The sequence below is a fragment of the Myzus persicae genome, unplaced genomic scaffold (genome assembly GCF_001856785.1).
Source record: "Myzus persicae strain clone G006 unplaced genomic scaffold, MPER_G0061.0, whole genome shotgun sequence".
NCBI classification, from domain to species: domain Eukaryota; kingdom Metazoa; phylum Arthropoda; class Insecta; order Hemiptera; family Aphididae; genus Myzus; species Myzus persicae.
Genome location: NW_019102098.1, coordinates 832,309 through 853,898, shown reverse-complemented (window position 1 = coordinate 853,898; position 21,590 = coordinate 832,309). Strand labels below are relative to the sequence as shown.

Below are 21,590 nucleotides of genomic sequence, written 5' to 3'. Positions count from 1 at the left end.
AAGTCCAATTCAATTACCACACAACAGAAAACACTTTGGTAGTATAGAATATGTCATTTAGAGTCAAGTGATATCATTTTCAAAACAGTAATACCAAATTTGGATTTTTAGTAATATTAAATTTAAGAACTGATTAATATTCTTGTGCCATTTGGCAAGTAATCTAGTGTTACACGCCTGTAATTGTTGACACTGTCCACCGTTTTGCAAACTTCAACATGCAATTATTTTCCTGTAGCATTAAACCGTTTCAAGCTTCTTTGATAATATATAAATGTGTAAGTATTTGAATTATTTAAAATATTTTTTCTTTATTTATAAAAATGTAGTTGCTCGTTAAATTGTATAAAAGTATACTTAATAAAAAAATGTATAATATAAAAAAATAGTATCAAAAAATTTATAATGATGTCAACCCATGCAAAGATAATTGGTTTTCCAAAAAAAAATCAAATGCGGTGCTGGAATAATAATTATGAAATATTTTAAATAAATAAAAAATAACTGATTATGTTATATGAATAGTTTACTTACAGTCCATAGAACGATATTGGGATTGGTATTTTTTTTTTTTTGGCGGTGGTTGTGTAGTGTGTGTACACAACTGCCAGATGGACGGGGTTTTTTTTTCAATTTTTATGTCATTTATATTATTCTTTTTTTTCATGTAATTCTTTAATCTTGTAGTTATACAAATTAAAAATATTATTTATAATTGTATTGAAATACACTTTCTATTATGTTAGTTTTAGTTTTTATGTTCGTTTGACCGGCTAACTTAATATTATTATATTCTTTTATGTTCAAATTAAACATTTTAGTATTCATCTAAGATAAGAAGGTTATTATTATTATTATTTAATATATCATAGATAATTTGTGATAAAAGTATTTATCTTTTTATTTAGCTAAAAAATATGGGAAAGCCCAAATAAAAAAAATATATATATTCTATAGAAAGATTTAAATACTTTAAGTACCATTTACGAAAATAATAGTTTTGAATAGAATTGGTAGTTCTGTACACATTTATCCTAATCTAATATTAATTACATTTTTTCAAAAATTTCATGAAATCCACAAGAAGTGCAAGTATGTTCATAATTATCTTCTTCTTCATTATATATTTCTGTATCATATTCATGTTGATGAGAAGCTTTTGTGACTTTGGTATATAAACTACTTCTAGTTGACATTCTTAATTCTGAAATAAATTATTATCATAAAAGTATCATGTATCATAAATTATTATGAAATATTCACATATACCTTTGACTTTTTTCTTAAAAGTTTTTAACTTTGATGCCTTTTGCTTTTCTTGTCTTAATTCAATTTGTCGTTCCACTTCTTCTTCAGAACCCCAAACTTCTAATGCTCTTTTTTCCACCTATAAAAAGAACATATTCACATATGTTTTTTGTTGACATGTTACAATATCAAAATTGTTTCAATCCACTTACTTGAAGTAAAAGATATAATTTCATTTCACCCCATCTGGAATTGTGTGGATTTTTGCCCAGAATAAACCTAAGTGGGGGTGAGCGTAAATCAATATCACAATCTTTTAATAAATATTCTTTTTTAGCTTCTGTCTTGGTAATTAAATCAAATTTTTCTTTTCCAAATTTCTCCCTGTTAAAACCAAGATATGATAGTGTATAAATGGGAAATATATATAGTTAACATTTAAAATTTACAATTTAACCTCAACTATAGTAAATCCTGTAAACACTTTTTTTAATTTTCAGTGGTAAATATATAACAGTTTCACTATAATACACTAAATGTCTAAATTATAATCGAATTTTTTTTTAAGCCTTCATTTATATGTATATTACATACTTGCATCTATCACAGACAGGATGGTCAAAATTTGTCATTAAGTACGAAATACCAAATTCATGATTACATTCAAGACACATAGGCTGTTCAGTTTTTGATAATATTGGATTTGGTGTTGATGCTAGTATTATCTAAAATAAATAAATCAAATAAATATTAATTAGTTTCAAAAAGGTACTTGTGTTAACTTCAATAATAACTAACAAAATATATCCACTTTATCCAAGTAAAAATAACCACATTTTAGGATGTGACCTACCAGAGATTTTCAGATTTAGTTTGTGACTTATTGGGAAAAAATGTATTTAATATAAGTAATAAAATATAGTACAATTGTATAAGACATTGAACAAAACGAACTTATTTTATATTGGTATTTCTTATTGAGCAGTTAGCTTTATAACATTTTAAACCTTAACATTTTAACATTCAGCCTAAGGTATGGTAAATGATTTTAATTAGTATCCTACAACTTTATTAAGACCTCAATTTTTAATATTGACCATAATTATTTAATGGTTTATGTACGGGTCCCACCTACAAAATGTAGACATTTTATGAATGATAATAGCCAGTATGTTTTGAACAGTGGTGTGATTTCCATTCATCAGATACCACAGAAATCCCCAATAAAATTTCTCTTTGGATAACTTTAATCAATTTATTATCTCAGTTTCTTATAAAATTACAGTAGTTCATGGCAGGGTTACACGCTAAAAGATTGCCAAAAGAAATATTATCAAATTATACTTGAAACACATAAACATTTTCTACTTACATTTGTAAGTAACTGTGTATAATGACTAAATATATATTATACACTAATATACACAGAATGATACATAGTTATGTTACAAATGTATATGCATTTACAAATTAATTAATTAAATTAAATTCAGCAGTATTACGGTGGTATTTTTTTCCAGTAAAAATGTTTTGGTTGTTTAAAGATCTCGATAAATTTCAGCCCACCTTCAGAAATTATCTTACAAATTATTAATTAATCTTAAACTCAATCATTAATCATACCAGTTTATTTTTATCTGAAAGATCATCCTCGTTCAGCAGAAATCCAGCTTCAGTGTCTACATATGATTGACCGGCAACTGTGATTTGAAGACTTTTATCTATCTTTGACTGATGTGATATGGGTCTATAACAAAAAACGTTAATTATTAAAATTTAAAGTACGTAACAGCTATAAATCCATATTAAATTTTAAGCATATGTTTTAAAAATAAATCTTATACTTTTGGTAAGGTTGTACAACTGATCTAGCTTTTAATTTTTCATGTCTTATTTGCAATGCTTTTTTCCTATTTTCTTCTATGCGTTTTCTCTGATCTTCTGTAAGTTCCATTTTATACGAGGATTCCTATTTCAAATATTATAATTATTGCAATTCCGTTGTGTACAATGGACACTGGTTCCGCGGTTCCTTCCAATAGTTTTAGGAAACAATAGGTAATTTTGTAGGTAGTATTGAAAATGGAAAATAATAATAACACATTTGCACTTTTAATAATTGTTCTATTCTGTGTTTTAATAGTTATTTATAGATTAATTGATTGATTGCGATCGACAATTACCATATTCTACTATGGACATTGGACAGTTAAAATTACATAGAACATAAATGATAATTTTATGTTAAATGACAATTATTATTCCACTATAAGTTAATAATTAATCATTTTTTTTAATACCAAAAAAGAAAAATAGAATATATCAAATATTTAATATGAAATAATGACTGAACTAAAAAGCACGAACTAAAGTATTGAGATTTAAGACCTTATGGCTAAATCTTAAATCGTAGTTCGAGCATAGAAAGGATGTTATAAGTTCGTAATATTCGAGTTGGTACTTCAGAATAAAACGACGGATCACGCGATAAGTAAAATTTAAAATCTATGAAGAGTGAAGACTTCACAATTCTCTTTTTAAGAAATAACTTAATGCTTATCGTTATCTACAGTTACCAGTTACCGTGGAATAGCTGGTGTACCACAAACCAATGCTCGAAACGGCACACTCAAATACATAAAAACATGAATTTTGTGAGAAATGCTGAAAATGTTGCTCAGCTTGGACGGTTTTTTGATAATACGAAATAAAATCATTAAAATCTGAGAAAGCTCAAAATTGTACAGCTGTGTTGCAGCCCTTGCAGGCTGGCGGTAGTATACTTGTCTATGCTGACGGCTAAGTCGGTGGTGCTTACATATTGATTATTAATTCTGTACAGCCTATGCCGTCGCTGAGAGGATTTCAGTTTCAGTAATATAAAAAATGTTCTTAAGTTGGTTCGGTGAAATGATTCTTTTCAGTGAAGATTTTCCTGAATAGGAGATAAATTGAACGAGGTAAGCGTTTAAAGATTCTGCCCTTTGCACTCACTCTCTCACACACTCACTCATTCTCTCACTCTCTATCATTCTCTCTGTCTCTACTTGGATGAAACTATGACGGTACGGATCATAATATATTATATGTAATTATTATAAATAGTTAAAAATCTAATATTTAATATTATCTTATATTTTATTTAATGCTTAAATTTTTCTTAGAATCGTTTTTATTTGTATAACATGTTTTTTGTTTCACAATTAGGAAAGAGAAAATTAATTAGTAATACTATTCTTTAACATGGATTTATGTAATGAAAAATTGTAATTTTGTTGTATCAATTAATCTCAATAGATATAAAAAAATCAAATATATTAGGACAGTCAATAATTAATGGATAAACAATAATATACCTATCACAATATTGTATACTGGTAAAAATGATATTTGTGCACAAGCCTTAACAAATATTAACTATCATAATTTTAAAATAACATTCCGGATGACATATTTTATTCCCTAAGTACTGAATAAATACATTAACGCTTACTATTAAGGCATTGTTGTAAAATTAAAACATAAAATAAAAAAATATATTTTAAGACCCTTACCCTATCTTTAAAGTATACTTACTTAGAGGTATTTCAAAATTAATTTGCCTATCTACCCAAGTTTTTTGAAATTTGTGATAAGTAACTGTTAAGGGATAACTTAATAAATTTCAACCATAATTATAATTTGGTATCTACTTTATAGAAAAATTATATCATACATTGTGGTTGGTAAATATTCAATAAACCACTCACCTTCCTAATATATTGATGATGTATTGCACCAAAAATTGTATCCACAAACCACTTTTGTTCTTACCTAATAATAGTATTTCTAGGGTCACAACATTTCATCATTAACATAAAATGATAATTATGAAGAATAATTAATTGTAACATACCTTATGCAAAACAATAATCTTTTATATTCTGTACTATATCTTCATTATTGTATTTATTTATTTATTTTATTACATTATTATAATTATGTTCAATATTATCTATCATAAAAAAATGACTTTTAAAATAGATTACACTCAGTAAATATATGTATTTATGTATTTAATAAAAATGTTAATTACAGAAAAACTCCATCTACATATATTATCATTTAATATACAGTATAACAACTACGAGTGCATGCAATTTTGTATTACAAATTTTGAATTTTTTTGTTTGCTTATACATATTAAATCATATTTTGAACTTATTCGATAATATCATAGTTGAAAAAATCAGTAAGTATTATTCGTATTACCTGCTGATATTAAAACATTAATAGAAGAGAATGCCACGATTTATTTAGATGTTTTTACTAAGAATAAATCTTGAACTCACTTATTTGGTAATTGGCACTTAAATTGTAAAATATTGTCCTAAAATGGTGATTGTTATACGATTGAATAAAAAAATTGGGATTTCCTTCCATATTTTTAAGTCTCAACTTTATAAAAATTTTAAACTTTATAATACCTAAATGTGGTTCCTTCGATTCTTTTAAACCTGACATTGATACCATTTCTGATTCATACTTGATTTAAAAAGTAGAATAAACAGACTTTTTGTCCCTGTCAATTATTAAGGTAGGCCTCGAGAGTTATAAGACATTATTTGACCATAGGATATTTGGGAAAAGAATAAGTGATTTGGATGTAAATAATATTAATATGGTTTTGACATTTTGAGTTGAGAATACACAGTAACTGAAATATCAAAACATAAATAATTATGTAAATGTATTTGTATTGTACCAAAATGTATTATATTATTATAATATATTTATATAGTTTCCTTATATTATTTAAAATTTAAAATTGTATTGTAGGTTGTATATTTTATACTTATAAATTAAATTGACATTTAAAAAATAAAATAGTGATTTAAAATACCTTGGGACCAAATGTCCTATCTTAATAATTTATGAGAATGAAACGTTCTCGATTAAAAAATATGCAATACCATTATTTACAATTAACCCAGTGTATACAGCAAAATGTATTGTTAATGCAGATAAACTAAATAATATTAAGTTAATAATATAATTGTGTTGTCCATGAAAGTATGTGCAGTAAACAATTCTAATGATTTAATTAGTTTAGACTGTTATTTCATCAATTGTTGTCATATGTGACATAAACTGAAACAACCCAATATAAAAAATATTTACATAGTACATACTTATTTTAGATATGGCATAAAATTCATCATATCAGTATATAAATTAAGAAAAAAAAAGCTAATATTAAATAGGTAAACAGATTGATTCACCATGCATGCTTTTTACCTCCCCCTTTAATCCTTGAATAATATTATTATTGAAATTCTATTTTTTGGGATTTTCATGTGTAATATCTAAAGACTATAATTTCAAATGGGCATTTTGAGTTTTTATACATTTATACAGAATATTTTTGATATAAAGTAATTTTTTGCGTTTCATTGTTAATCAGATGATTCTTTTGAAATATTCCATATAATATTATATAACAAAAAAAACTAGTAACTTCTGAGTTACTTAATTGTATACACTAACCATGGGTATACACAGACTCTGGTTTCAAGGGCAGCATGAGATTAATCTGGCCCATTTCTAATAGTATATTTTAAAAATAAAGCTTTTGGTGTCCGTTTTCAAAATTGGTCACACAAATTATTGGCTTAGTAAAAAATGCAAAATTAATATTTTTTTCATTTGGTGGGAAAGGGGCTGCTAAGCTAATTATTGAGAAGCAGGAATCCTATAAGAATTCAAACTATATGAGTGTGGCAGTAGAAATGTTTCTACATATTTAAAACAAAATGTGTATTAAAATAGTTTTTAATTATGCATTTGAATGTACATAATTGTATATAATTTTGTGGATGTAAAATTTACTGCGGCCCGTAATTCAATATTTAAAGAAAAGTTCAGGAGCAGCATATTATGCTGCATCTGCTGCCCCTGTGTTCACGCTCATCCTATTCATAACTCAATGCATTTAGTTTTATATAAAAATATAATATATGTAATATTTAATCCTAGTACACAGACAATTTTAAAAGTGGTAAAAGTCCTTACACCATAATAACCTATTGTCATGGGCCTTCATCTTTTATTTATTTATTTTTTTTTTTATGTTGTAAATCAACGGGTATATACCCTTTTCCAAATTATATAAAGGAAACATATCAGATAAAAACTTAAAACTAAATAAGTGTAGTAAAACCTAACAAAAACATATAAAATTATATAAAAATAACTCTGAATTAAAAGTAATAAAAATATAAAATTATAGTTACATTATAAACATTTCTTTTTCCATATTAATCAATATTTTTTATAATAACATAGATTTAGATTTAAAACAATTACGTGAGAGAAAAAATTCATCTAAATGTATACAAATTTTATTAGCTAAAATTAAAGCTTGAGGGAAATAAGAATTGGTACCACTATTCGTTTTATAATGAGGAACTAAAAATAAATCTAAATTACGTGTAATTAGATATTATGGATTTCGAAAGCTGATTTCAGCCAACAATTCGGGACACACAATATTGTAATTAATAAGATCATTGGCAAACATAATATCAGTTAATTTCCGTCTAAGTGAAAGAGAAACAAGGCCAAAATAATCTTGAGTTAGATGGAGAGAGTACCTAGATAATTGAATATTCGACAAGTATGAAATCCTTTTAAAAAATGTATATTGTACATTGTTCAAATAATTTATATATGTCAAGTATTTGCATGACCAGATTACGGAGCCGAAATCAAGATTGGATTTAACTAAAGATGTATACAAGATTTTTATGCATAACGGATTTTTTAAATTTTTAGTATATCTATTAATAAAGCCTAACATCTTAAACGATTTATTAATCATCATATTATGGTTCGTTTTAAAAGAAAGATCATTTTCAAAATAAATACCAAGATCTTTGATAAAATTTACTCTAGTGAGAGAACACATTTCAATATTATAGTTAAAAAAGATAGGATTTTTTTTACGTATAAATGTTTTTGTATGACATTTATCAGTATTTAACGGTAATAAATTTAATTTACTCCATAATTGAAATTTATTAAGATTATACTGAAGAGATTCAGCATCACTTAAAGAATTAACTGTACAGAAACTCTTCGCATCATCCGCAAATAATAAAATGTTTATAGAACCATCAAGGACTAGTGGGAGATCATTAATAAAAATTAAAAATAGTAAAGGTCCTAAATGGCTGCCCTGAGGAACACCTGATAAGACAGGATAGTCATCAGAAACGTAAGACATAATTTTAACTACTTGAGTACGATCAGAAAGATATGAAAATAACCATTGTAAAAAGTTCCCACCTATACCAAAATTTTTCAATTTATGATTAAGTAAATTATGACTCACCTTATCAAACCCCTTTTGAAAGTCCGTATAAATAGTATCTACTTAGAAGCCTTGATCAAGAGCTTTTACAAGATAATTATGATATAATAATAAATTAGTTTGAATCGAATATTTTGGTACAAATCCATGTTGAGAAAAGCTTATATTATTACACAATAAATTTGATAATTTTTTTGAGATAATTTCTTCAAACATTTTTGGCAAAATTGACATTTTCAAAACTGGCCTATAGTTTTTCACATTTTGTTTGTCACCTGATTTATACATGGGAGAAATGAAAGATTTTTTCCAACAAAGAGGAAAAGTTCCACTGGATAGAGACAAATTAAATAAATAATGTAAAGGGTTAACGAGAGTTTTACAACACATTTTCAAAAAAATTGTAGGAATTCCATCGGGCCCAATACTTGCCTTGTCATTAAGTGAACCAATATAATCTATAATTTCGTGTTCATGAATAATAAATGAATTCAAATTAAAATTATGAAACTGATTATAAAATAAATCATTATTATAATTATCTATAATATTAGTTGTGTTAGTTGTGTATACTGATAAAAATATTTAGCAAATAACTTAATTGTATCATTCATATTATTCGCAGAAATATTGTCCAAAAATACTGAAAGGTGAATATTAGAACGATTAGATCGCAAAGATTTAATATAATTCCAAAACGACTTCTTATACCTAATCCTAAGTTAAATGGGTACCTCAAAAACTAACTGTTAAAATTTTTATTAAATAAGTACTTCTAAACATTCCAAAAAAATCTTATGCCTAACAATTTACATTTAAAAAGTGGTTCTCATTTAAAATACATTTGTGCTGTCATGGAATACTCTTAAAATTGCATACAACATTTAAGGATTTGAAAATACGTATGAACCTTAAGTATACTTAAAAATTCCAAAAACCTAAATTGTTGTTGTATTATTAAACGGGAAAATGGAGTTTTGCATGACTGGTGAATCACTTTGTAATTTCTATGATATGGTTTTTATTTTCTGAACTAACCCAATGATGTATTTCAAAAATAAATATTCTTAACTTTATTGTGTATGATAGAATTTTCATTAATATATAAAAACTAATTTATAGTTTGTACAAATTATTCTTTGCTTAGTAATTATAGTTAAATATTAATATAATGTACATATTTTTACTAGTTTTAATAGTTATACAATATTAGAACAATTATTATTTTAATATATTAAATAATCTTTATAGAACATAAACAATTCAACAATATTGCTTAATGAAAGACTGTAAGTCATATTCAGTAGCACCACCACTGGCAGATATTGCATTGAGAAACATTTGGAATTTGGACATGGCATTAGACGTAAATACTCGAACTGAAACAGTTGAATTATTAAGTCGCGAAGCTGACAGCCTAAAACACAAGCTTGAAGAAGAAAGAAAAAAACTTAACGATGTGACATGTACTTAGCTTGCTATTTAAATTATTATATCTGTTCACTATGTTCAATTCTTATTGATGATTTATGTAATAGTGGCAAATGTTGCGGAACGATTAGAGGAAGTTACATTTCTAAATATAAAACCTAGACGTTTGTTGAAAGGAAACCAAGCTAAAATGTTATGTTGTGATTGGTCTCCAGATAAACGGCATATTGTTTCATCTTCACAGGTACATAATATAAATTTACAAATGTGCAAAAGTGTTTAATAAAATATGCTTGCTTGGTGTCGGTGCATACAAATGCTAGGATGGTAAATTACTAATCTGGGATGCATTTACATCTGCAAAAGAACAAACTGTTACAATGCCAACAACTTGGGTGATGGCATGTGCCTATTCACCATCAGGCAACTTAGTTGCATGCGGGTAAGATTGTATAGGGTAGTTCATTGATTTTTGTAATATATTTTATTTTGAATAATAAAGGAAAAACTATATCAATTATGCCTGATTATCATTATTGTTAATAAATTATTACTTATTAAGTTAATGTAATCATTTAGATTAGATATCAGAACATAAATTATATTAAATAATAAGAAAAAATGTTTGTATTTTAAGTGGTCTGGATAACAAAGTAACAGTGTTCAATATATCCAATCCTGACGAAGATCCGTCTGCTAAAAAGAAAACTGTTGGTACACATACAAATTTCATGTCTTGTTGCTTATTTCCAAATTCAGATCAACAGGTAGTATTTAGTTGTTTATTCATAAGTTAGTATACAATATGTTAACAACACATTTTAATATTATATTCAATTATGTTTTTAAGATTTTGACTGGTAGTGGAGATGCTACTGCTGCACTTTGGGATGTCGAGTCAGGTCAAATGTTACAATCTTTCCACGGCCATACAGGTGACATAATGTCCATTGATTTATCACCATCAGAAATTGGGAATACTTTTATATCAGGTGTAAGTTATTATTTTTAAATTTTTTTTCTGTATTTCAACTAATCTATTTATTAAGTATTATGTGCCATAACTCATAATGTGTACAAAATATATTTGTAAATTGATATACTATCAAAGTTAAAGACAGGTACATCATACTCAATAAATACTAAAATATGCATGCATTTATTAATTTAACTTAAAAAAGCCTCATTATATGCAAAATCATTTAGTATGCTTTTGAAAAACGAAAACATTTAAAATAACATCTGTATCACTAAAGGTAAAAAAAAATATCAATTATCAGACACCGACTGATGATTAAAGTTTTCTGTATTCAACACAACTAGACATAAATCAAGTTTCTGTATGTTTTATAAAATCCCAGATAAAAAATACACTATGGAAAAAAAGCCCACGCAAAAAAATTTAAATATAAATATGAACATATGTATACATAATATATTATGTTATAAGTAATAGTTTTTTATAACTGTAACCAAAAAATCTAAAAAAATATAAGCCATAATATTAAATAGTAGATGCTTTTTATTAATTATTCATAAATTATATTTATTTATCTTTATAGTTAAAATTCATTGTACGTCAAATTATGGATCCAGAGCCAAACCTCAGTACCCTACAGTGGGCTCCTCCCCCATCTATAAAATCTACTAAGACATCTCTCATAAATAAATTAGGTTATCGACGCCCACTGCAGTGATGGATAATAATCTCAAAAATAAGACATATAAAAAGTTAAATATGCAAAAAAAAATGTCTATGAACTCTTAATATAATGAAACATTTTTTTTACCATAAAGCTATATTTTGAATAATTATTTTTTAAAAAATGCTAACATGTCCCATTATGTATATGTTATGAGTGATTTATTATTTTTACAATAATTAGTTTTTTATTGTAATATTTTTTTTTTTTAATTAAACATTTCTTTTTCTTAGAGTTGTGACAAAATGTTACTTTTGTGGGATATGAGAACTGGTCAAAGTGTTCAATCATTTGAAGGTCATCTTTCTGACATAAATAGTGTCAAATATCATCCAAGTGGAGATGCTGTAGCATCTGGATCAGATGATTCTACAGTAATGAAAACCATTCATTTTTTTTTATTTATTGCCTAATGTATTTTTAATTTATTAGTGTCGAATGTATGACTTAAGAGCAGACAAAGAAGTTGCTGTATATTCAAAAGAAAGTATTTTGTTTGGAGTTAATTCTATTGACTTTTCAGTCAGTGGTAAGTTGTATATATAGTAAATGTACGCAATATTAGGTATATATTATAAAATAAGACTTGCGAATGCATGTCCTATAGTATGATAAGTGCCTCACATTAAATTTACTTCCCTATATATCTCTATATCACAAGTAATATATAGTGCTTTACTGATTGACTATGAGGGTTGCCAACCTACCGGTATTAATCTATCACCGACCTATAAAAAGCCGGTATTTCCATCTGATTGAAAGTTTCAATATTAATATTTTAATATTTTATCGTTTTTGTGAAATTGGTTATCAGATATTGCTAAAAATGTTCTGATCATCCACTGCACAATTAAAAAATATAAAACAAATTGTACAGTATGTATTTTCAGTACCATTTTTAGTCACATGTATAGTTTGTGGGCGGATGAGAGTAATCGCTTAGGAGTTGATACTGTTAAAGCCATATTAGTTATAACTAAATTAAAAATAACTTAACATATTAATGTTCAGAGTTTTTTTAAAAAATAAATGAAAAAAATGTATTATATGCTGCAAAAAGTACCGTTAAATATACTTTTCTTGAATGTTTAGTTTACTATTTATTACCTATTTTAATTATTATTTTTACATTATGTAATATTTAATGAAAAGTCACGGAAAATGACATTTTTTTTTACCTTTTGTCGGTGTTTTCAAAATTAAAAGTTGGCCGCCCTATGACTATATAAAATCACAATTTTAAGTTATTTTAATTTATAGCAAATACAGACTGAGGCCCAAAAATATAAGGCAATAAAAAATATAAATTTTTATTAAAATAATGATTTAAACTAAATAATTAATCTCTATTTTCAAATTTATTGTAAACAATACATATAAAAATTACATTCTAAAAATAACACACAGTTAATAACTATAACAACAATTTCAGGGTTTAGAAAATTTAATTAAAAATTATAATATTTGTATGATATATTTTTATACCTACACACATTATCATTAAGTCCTTAAAATGTATTAAACCAAAATAAAGTAACGAACGAGCAATTTAGTAATTTAACTACAAAAAGTACCTTAAATTACATATAAATTACTTACAAAAAAATGTAATTAAATACCATCAAATTAATTAAAAAGTAAATTCATTACAGTAACGTGTAACTTAAGTTAGGTTTAAGTTACTTCCCTACACTAAATGTAGGACAATGGATTGAATTTGATAAATGTAGAAAGAAGTGATATATATTCTCAAAGCACTTACGATCAGTAAGGCTAGATAAATTAAAAACTGCAGGTAGGTTCATTAACGTGTGGAGGACAAACAACTTTTATAAAATAATCAACAAATGACAGGAATTTTCAATGAACCCTTTCAATCCCTATCGTATCTATAGATGAATGACGGTCCCAACGAACGGATTTGTACTCTAGGACAGATCTGACTAAGAGCCAAAATTAAGTAATTAAATTAAATAATATTAATACAATATTTAAATTATGTTATTTAGGTAGAATATTATTTGGTGGCTATACAGATTATACAATAAATGCTTGGGATAGTTTAAAATGTGAAAGAGTGAGTTTATTATATGGACATGAAAATAGAGTTACAAGTATAAAACTTTCACCTGATGGAACAGCATTAGCTTCTGCAAGTTGGGATGCTTCTTTACGTGTATGTATATTCATAACTGATTTTATAACTCAGGAGTTAATAGCTTTTTTTTACAAAAAAAATTTGATACTGAATAGCTACATTTTTTTTTATTATTCAATTATTATATAACTGTATAACTTATATCAAATCCAATGAATGAAAAATTTGAAAACTTAAGTTAATAAAGTATCAAGAATTTCTTTTTAATTATATAAAAATTAATACATTTTTTGAAATAACCATGTTATATGTTTGTTTTAACATGTGATTAACTAATACAAAATGTATTATTTACATAAACAACTTTTTTGTTATAGGTATGGGCATAAGTTATGAAAATTCAAGATTTTGAATGTAGATCTAGTCAGTAATACGTTCCGTACAATTATAAGAGTTAATGTTTACAGATAAATAATAATTATATAATCATAGAATAGTTAAAATATATAAAAATTAATTTTTATTATGCGTTGTAAATTATATTATTTTAAATATTAAAAATTATTCTTTTTGGAATTTAAACAAAAAAATATACAAAACACTGAATTTATTCATCATTTTCTTCATTTTGCTTATAAAACTGAGTAAGTACATCAACATCTACAGGAACATAGAGTACATCAGCATCACGTTTCCATTTTACTAATTCATGATCAACAAATTCAGTTAACTGACTTCTCAAAGCTAGATCTGTACTAGCTAGAAACCGTTGACGGCACCAACGATATAAGGTTGAGAATGGAACACCTTGATTAAATATCATGCATATATTAATTATTTTAAAATAAATACAAGAAAAATATAATTTACCTCCATATTTTTTATCGTTCTTATTTTCAATACGATTTTTAATCAGTAATAATAAAATACTTTTAGCATTGGATGTCAGTGATTTGAAAACATTATTCAATCCTGATAATGAATGTTGTGTTCCAATGTTTTTTACCATTAAGGATTGTATAAAATTAGTTTCAACTGTATATGGTAAAAAATTGGTACAATCCATCCAAATAAAATTGTAATCCCCAAGTTTGGTATTATCAAACACTAAATAAATGTTTGAAAATGTAATATATTATAATAATTTAGGTATTAGATAAATTTCAAACAGATCGATACTAACTTAAAGCAGAATTTACTCTATCCATAGATGCTATTAAATGTACTTTTTTTAATGAACAAATCCTTGAAAGTATATGCTGTGCTTTGTAGTTTTGTAATTCAACACCATCCAAATTGTTTATTAGAATATAAATATGTTCAGAATTCTTTAATTTTTGTTTTTCTTCAATTAGCTGAATTACGAGTTCAGAACTTCCTGGACAACTTTCAAGATCTAATAAATCAATTGTTATAGATTCTAGTATCTATAAAAAATCATGGAACAAAATTTTTAAAAATTAAAGGTGTTAATAACGAAAGAATTAAAAATTATAACGTACTTCTTTCATTGTCAGTCCAGGAAAAAATCCATTAATCACTAATACGGACTCTTCTGCTAACACAGACATTCTAAAATCATTTATAATTTGTCTTTTGGAACCAAATCCATACAGAAGTAAATTAAATCCTTCCCTAAAAATCAAATTACTGTATAACATAATAATTTGAAAACAAAGAATAGTAATTACTTACTTAAGTAAAGACATCCAATATGGAAACTTTGACACAATATCAATGTACATTGACTTTAACATTTTATCATGTTTAATGTAAGACTTTCCTGAGAGTTGATCAACCTGTTCTTTGTCTAAAACAGGGTTTTTCAATAGTTTCAATGTATTATCTGATGTCTTAGACTTTTTCACAGATTTAGCAGACTTGGATAAAAAATATTCATCTGATTTATATATCTAGAAAACATATTGCAAAATAAAAACACAAATATGTAATTGCAATTTACAAAAAAATACTTACAAAAGGAACTTCTTTTTGTCTAGTAGATCTTCTTAAAGGAGTATTAGTGGTCTTTGGCTGACTAGTAAGACTAGTATGAATACTAGAATCACTGTCACTTTCATCACTAATACTAAAATCTGAATCGTTAAATTCATTAAGTTGTTCAAATTTTTGATGTGCAATTCCTGGAAAAGGATAAGTAAATATTTTGTAGACCATTTTTTTTAGTTAATGTGTAGCTAAATGAAGTATTAACCTTTTGCAATCTGTTTCCGAACAGTTCTTGGTGTTTTTGTCAATATATGCTCAGAACTATTCACAGAATGTATTTTTTTTAATTTTTTAGGTGTTTCATGACCAAATTTGGTATCGGTTACTCTTGGAAAGTCTGTCACATTATAATCATTGATTATTAATAATTTATATATTAAATGTACATGTAAACTTAAATAATTTTGTATTCTATTTATCACCTTTGTCTGATACTTTATTTTTGACTTCAGATATAACTGATGTAGCTGTTGTTCTAGTTGTTCTTTTATATGGATTTTTTGATTTAACTTCACTTTCATCATCAGAGAAATCTAAGACAAAAAAGACAAACAAGTGTATATCACTCTGCTTTACAGTAGACGTGGAGTGGGCCACAGTAATGACTGAATGATTTAAATTTGAATTTGTCACCATTATGTGGAGGTTATGTATCAGAAAAATTGTGCCAAAGACAAAACAAGACCATACAACATTGTCTTGAAGGTTAGATTTAATTTTTTAATTTTTAATAATGCATTAGATACATATCATTTTAGAACATAATAAGATGACTCCATAATACTGGGTCATATTTTATCCTTATTTTTTCTTATTTCTTAAACATGCTACAGTTTCAACACATTTGAATTTCCAAAATTTCAATTCTTTTCACTAATGTCAAAACTAGGTACATCAAAAATTACATACACATATCGATGTATGGCTTATGGCCTAGATGTCAGAGCCAAAACTTAGTTCGAGAAAACTTATTTATCAACATAAATAAAAAAAATAATAAATGGCACAAAAAGAGTCAAAATATTTTTAAAATTAACCTAGGTATCAATAGAAAGTGAAAATTTCAAGTATCTAAGGTTATTGGTTTATGAATATAAAATATATATCAAAAATAGTTATTTTAAGGGTGAATATCTAATGTCATAAATTGAACTTCAAAAGCTAATAAGAAATTTATATGACTTTCTGGTAAACATTTTGCTTTTAATGAATAAATGTAGAATGACTCATATGAAATCTTGTATTTAGTTCTTAAGATTTTTACTCTATCAAAAAATTGTTTATCTAACATAGTTGAACAAAAACTAAATAAAATCAAACAATTTCTCATGTTTATAAGTAGCACACAAAAACATGTGCTAATCAAAACATTTTGAAAATTGTATCATGTATGAAAAATGGTAATCCAGTCCAATTTGGTTATTACAATGCTTTATATATAATGATAAATAATTATTTCAGGGTAAACGATTCCCAGCAATGTATTTGATTGATTTTAAATCTTATATGTGTAGTAATTCCGCTTGTATATTACAATATTGTTTACAACTTACAACAATGATCTGGATATAACAATATTATTTTGAAATGAAAATTAACTATAACAATAGTATGTACATATTTATAAATAATAAATTGGATATCAAGATTGAAAACACAAAGTAAAATTTTGAAAACAACCACTACTCAATATTAGAAATCAAGAGAAAAAGGGAGATTTTTTAAGTCTAAAAATGTCTGTATCGGATACAAAAATTATCTCAGATGCAAGAAATAACGTTTTTTACCACTACAATAAGAAATACAAGGTACAGGAAACAGTAAACATAGAAAGAAACAACAGGTGACGATGTTTTTTGGACTAGTGAAGACCTGCACAAAAATAAATTAGTATTAATTATTTAATGATATTATATTTTGTTCAAACGTCTTAATGTTATAATTATTCACTGATTATTTTCAGAAAAAATAGTAAACATAATTACGTTAATAAATCAATTTTATTTTTGAAATCCAGTCATCTAGATATACAACGAAATTCAGATATCTAACAATATTATTACCTAGGTCCCTTGAAGGTTGTAAATCAAACAAAATTACAACTCTTGTATAATACCTTGAATTTTTCTGTACAAGCAAACAACAAACATTTAGAGAAAATTAAGAAAGTATCTAAGAATATTCGTTTCTGAATTACATCAAAAAACAAAACTTTATGGCAAAACAGTATAATAGTAATATATAATATTATATTAAAATATTGTTATCATATATTATTTATTTAATATTTATGTAATAACTTACCTTCAGGATGAATATTACACATTTTTTTATCATCGTTGTTATGATATTGGAGATCTTTGCTATGTTGTGAAGTTTTATTTTTTTTCATACACGTTAGTGTTTTATTTTGTTTGGACTGAAAACTAAACATACGTTCACCTGGCACATCTCCATCTTCAAATAATGCTATAAACAATAATATTTTGTAACACCTGATGGCTATTGGTTGGTAAGTATTACCTTTTAAGCAAGAGCACATTTAAGTATTTGGAGGGCTTTGAATGAAATGGGGGACCCACATATATAAACAGAACCATACATCTTTTGGTACTTATGGGTTAACGCGACTACCACACGCCACATATTTATTATAGCGACTACCGCACACTATGTCCCACTCTACTTCTATTTTTTCCAGTGTTGTTACGATCGTGAAACAAATGAGACATTTTTAGTAGAAGTTCCTGATCAGTCTTCTGCTACTTTAATGTCCAAAATACATCAAAACATAGAGGAAAGAACAACAATTTACTCTGATTTTTGGTGGGCATAAAACGCAATATAAGATAATGGCTACTTGCATTTCATAGTGTATCATTCTTAACATTTTGGGGATCCAAGTACACATGTTCACACACAAAATATAGAAAGACTTTGTGGATCGGCGGAATGGAAAAACAAACGTCATAGAGGTACAGCAAGACACCATTTAAAATCCTACTTGGCAGAAATTACGTTAAGGAATACTCATAATGAAGACCAGTTCAACGTGTTACTAACCTTACCTATTTTACAAATTTTATTCTTATTTGTTTGTATTATTATACACTCTTACTTCTTTGTAAATTATATATTACTATACTTATAAAAACGTGCATTGCAGCATGAGTTTGATGTTTGATATTAAAGTAGTCGCGATAACCCATAAGTACCTATTTTTCTTCTATTTTTAAATTTTTAAAAAATTATAACACTATTCACTATATAATAGTGGACAATAAAATTAGTTTCTACTAATACCTTTTACTTCTTGTGAAGTATAATAACAAATTCACTTGTCGTTGAATTTGTCCAGTCCGTACATAACAATTATGGTTCATAATTACCGATCTAATTGTTTTTATCAACATATTTGTAGTTGACCATCATATTACTATGAATTTTAATATATAATTCCCAACTCCCTTGTATATTAAGTAAAGCACTTGATAATATTGTTACGAGCAATCGATGTGCGGTGATTGCGGACGACACACTTTTAAATTTTAATATCTAGATTCTAGAACACTGCCTATTTATTTGAACGCATATTATATCAATACATTAATACAATATCCATTATATTTTGATAAAACTTTAATTTTAAATGGAAAAATATAGTTCCATTTTGTATGTATTTTAATGTGAGTAGAAATGAAACTAATTTGTTTGTATTTACAGTTAAATAATTACAAAACTGTGGAGGTCCCTGGGTCCACCAACTTCCCTCTAAATCCGAATAATACTTTCAAATATTACCTTTTGGTTTCAGTGTTACATCTGATTCATTTTCATCTAACTCTTCATCATCACTATTTCCATCTAATATTTGATTTGTTTTTTTACCTAAAAATGTAAACTGAATTAAAATGCTAATGTTAAAATAATGTAAATATATATATATTTTAAACTACATAAAACTATATTTTTAATGAACATACTTATATGAATTGTGCTAAAAAATGTATTTTGTATACAAATTAAAATAATTATATTTAAAACTATGTATCAATACAGAGGAAATGTTTTTTTTCCAAAATCTAATGACTATCATGAAATATCAGCGACATATTTTTAATGTTTTCAAGATTTCTAGAAACTTTTCTAAAACTACAATGTAAATGAATTTTATTTCAGATTATTCAATAAATCATGTATAATATCCTTATGAAGGTGAAATTTATATTAATTGATTGATACAAGTTTAAAAAATTACTCATGTTAAATTAAAATGCAATACATTATACCTATTTTATGGGTATATATATATTGTATAACATTAACTTAGTATATTTTTTTATTTTAATTCTGAAGAAACTCAATACACTTAATTACACTACTGATACCTATATAATAATATACCAATAAGCATCATTCTAAATTACTTGCTTTTAATTGAAACTCCAGAGTTGTTTGCAGTGACTTCAAAAGATTTTTTTTTTCTGGTTGAATGATTTTCTGCAAATAAATTTTTATTTTCTATTTTTATATCATGAAACAGTTTATATTCATTATTAATGAATGTAATAATTTTTTTTTTTTCTTATTAGATTCATACTTACTTTCTAGTGTCTCATCTACTATTAAATGAGCAACTACTTGATCATTAATGAACTCCACTTCAATGTCATATTCAGCATCAATACTTGGTAATTCCATTGTAATGTTCAGGTATTTACAATTCCATATTGCAAAAATAACAGTGAAAATTTAAAATAAACCTCATAAGTTAATATTTCCAATTTATTCTCTAGTAGACACCTGTGTTCTTAATTTAGAGTTGTTACTAATCAGTAATGACAGACTTAAAGACTATAGTGGGCACTAGACAGTAGTCTATACTCTAATATCTATGCTATACAGACTAGACAGAAGTGACTTTATTACTTATTTTTTAGGTATTCACTACTACTGAGTAATGACTACTAAGTACAGACTACAGAGTACAGATATGTCAAGACATTGTCTACAGTATCAGCTGGTACTTGGTTTGTTAATTGTTTAGACGTTTATAATATAGTAAATAAATATATTCTGTTTCCCGCGTTTTTTGTCGACATATCATTCATAACCTCAAAAATTAGCTAAAAGCGTTATGTTTATGTTATTTTATTTGGTGAACGGCCACCACGTCCTACTAACTTGAGATTCCCATAGTCCTAAATATGACAAGACCGAATCCGTAGGGTGCTAGTTTATTAGGCTCTATATATTATCCATAGACATTAGACCTATTAACAACTTTGTTAATGGGTCTATGATATTATCGTACTATAGTCGAGACAGTCGTGTACCTAACCCGATTAATTAAGATAGTACCAACTAGAATGATAAATAATGTTTCGAGTTTTCGACTTTTGACGTCCGCATTCCGGTACAAAAGATACATACCATGATAGAATAAATTATTATTTAATTAATTATTTATTTTGTCATGGTACATACTACATGATAAGAGAATAGCACAATTTGGTTTTGGACTCAATAACTATTACAAATTTTCGCTTTAAAGGAAGTAAGGACTAAGGAACGAGTAGCCCGAAGTAGGCAGAATTGTTTCAATTCGTTCCCCCCACTGAACGCGTTTAAAGGAACGAAAACAAAATGATTATTTCTGGCAAAACTTCAATTATTTAATTATAACCTCTTTGACAAGCATTTCTTTTGAATCTCATGATAAGAGGGTTACCACATTATCATCAGAATA

At 26.1% G+C, this 21,590-nt stretch overlaps 3 protein-coding genes across 6 annotated transcripts; 1 reads left to right on the top strand and 2 right to left on the bottom strand.

Moving 5' to 3' along the window:
- Nucleotides 1-932: 932 nt before the first annotated feature.
- On the bottom strand, nt 933-3,797 carry LOC111031225 (DNA repair protein complementing XP-A cells homolog). The gene is made up of 6 exons (XM_022311084.1): nt 3,093-3,797; nt 2,872-2,995; nt 1,843-1,973; nt 1,461-1,632; nt 1,270-1,387; nt 933-1,204 (listed from the first exon to the last, which is right to left on the bottom strand). The coding sequence occupies exons 1-6, from the start codon at nt 3,200-3,202 to the stop codon at nt 1,050-1,052; spliced, it is 810 nt and encodes a 269-aa protein (XP_022166776.1). The 5' UTR covers nt 3,203-3,797; the 3' UTR covers nt 933-1,049.
- A 210-nt stretch (nt 3,798-4,007) lies between these two features.
- Nucleotides 4,008-14,354, top strand: LOC111031224 (guanine nucleotide-binding protein subunit beta-5). 2 transcript variants are annotated; one of them, XM_022311082.1, is made up of 10 exons: nt 4,008-4,313; nt 9,851-10,065; nt 10,138-10,274; nt 10,354-10,472; nt 10,668-10,797; nt 10,881-11,024; nt 11,967-12,107; nt 12,166-12,262; nt 13,743-13,909; nt 14,209-14,354. In XM_022311082.1, the coding sequence occupies exons 2-10, from the start codon at nt 9,879-9,881 to the stop codon at nt 14,218-14,220; spliced, it is 1,134 nt and encodes a 377-aa protein (XP_022166774.1). In that variant the 5' UTR covers nt 4,008-4,313; nt 9,851-9,878; the 3' UTR covers nt 14,221-14,354. The 2 variants fall into 2 exon arrangements, with proteins under 2 accessions (XP_022166774.1, XP_022166775.1); XM_022311083.1 differs by having other exon boundaries at nt 4,009-4,208.
- A 41-nt stretch (nt 14,355-14,395) lies between these two features.
- LOC111031220 (origin recognition complex subunit 2) lies at nt 14,396-21,496 on the bottom strand. Of its 3 annotated transcripts, none has more exons than XM_022311076.1 (12): nt 20,446-21,496; nt 20,273-20,362; nt 19,643-19,729; nt 18,146-18,310; nt 16,264-16,374; nt 16,047-16,178; nt 15,809-15,975; nt 15,527-15,744; nt 15,334-15,466; nt 15,015-15,258; nt 14,702-14,938; nt 14,396-14,638 (listed from the first exon to the last, which is right to left on the bottom strand). In XM_022311076.1, exons 1-12 carry the CDS (start codon nt 20,540-20,542, stop codon nt 14,439-14,441), a joined length of 1,881 nt encoding a protein of 626 aa, XP_022166768.1. In that variant the 5' UTR covers nt 20,543-21,496; the 3' UTR covers nt 14,396-14,438. The 3 variants fall into 3 exon arrangements, with proteins under 3 accessions (XP_022166768.1, XP_022166770.1, XP_022166769.1); XM_022311078.1 differs by having other exon boundaries at nt 20,269-20,341; nt 20,446-20,493; XM_022311077.1 differs by having other exon boundaries at nt 14,439-14,638; nt 20,273-20,341.
- Nucleotides 21,497-21,590: the final 94 nt, after the last annotated feature.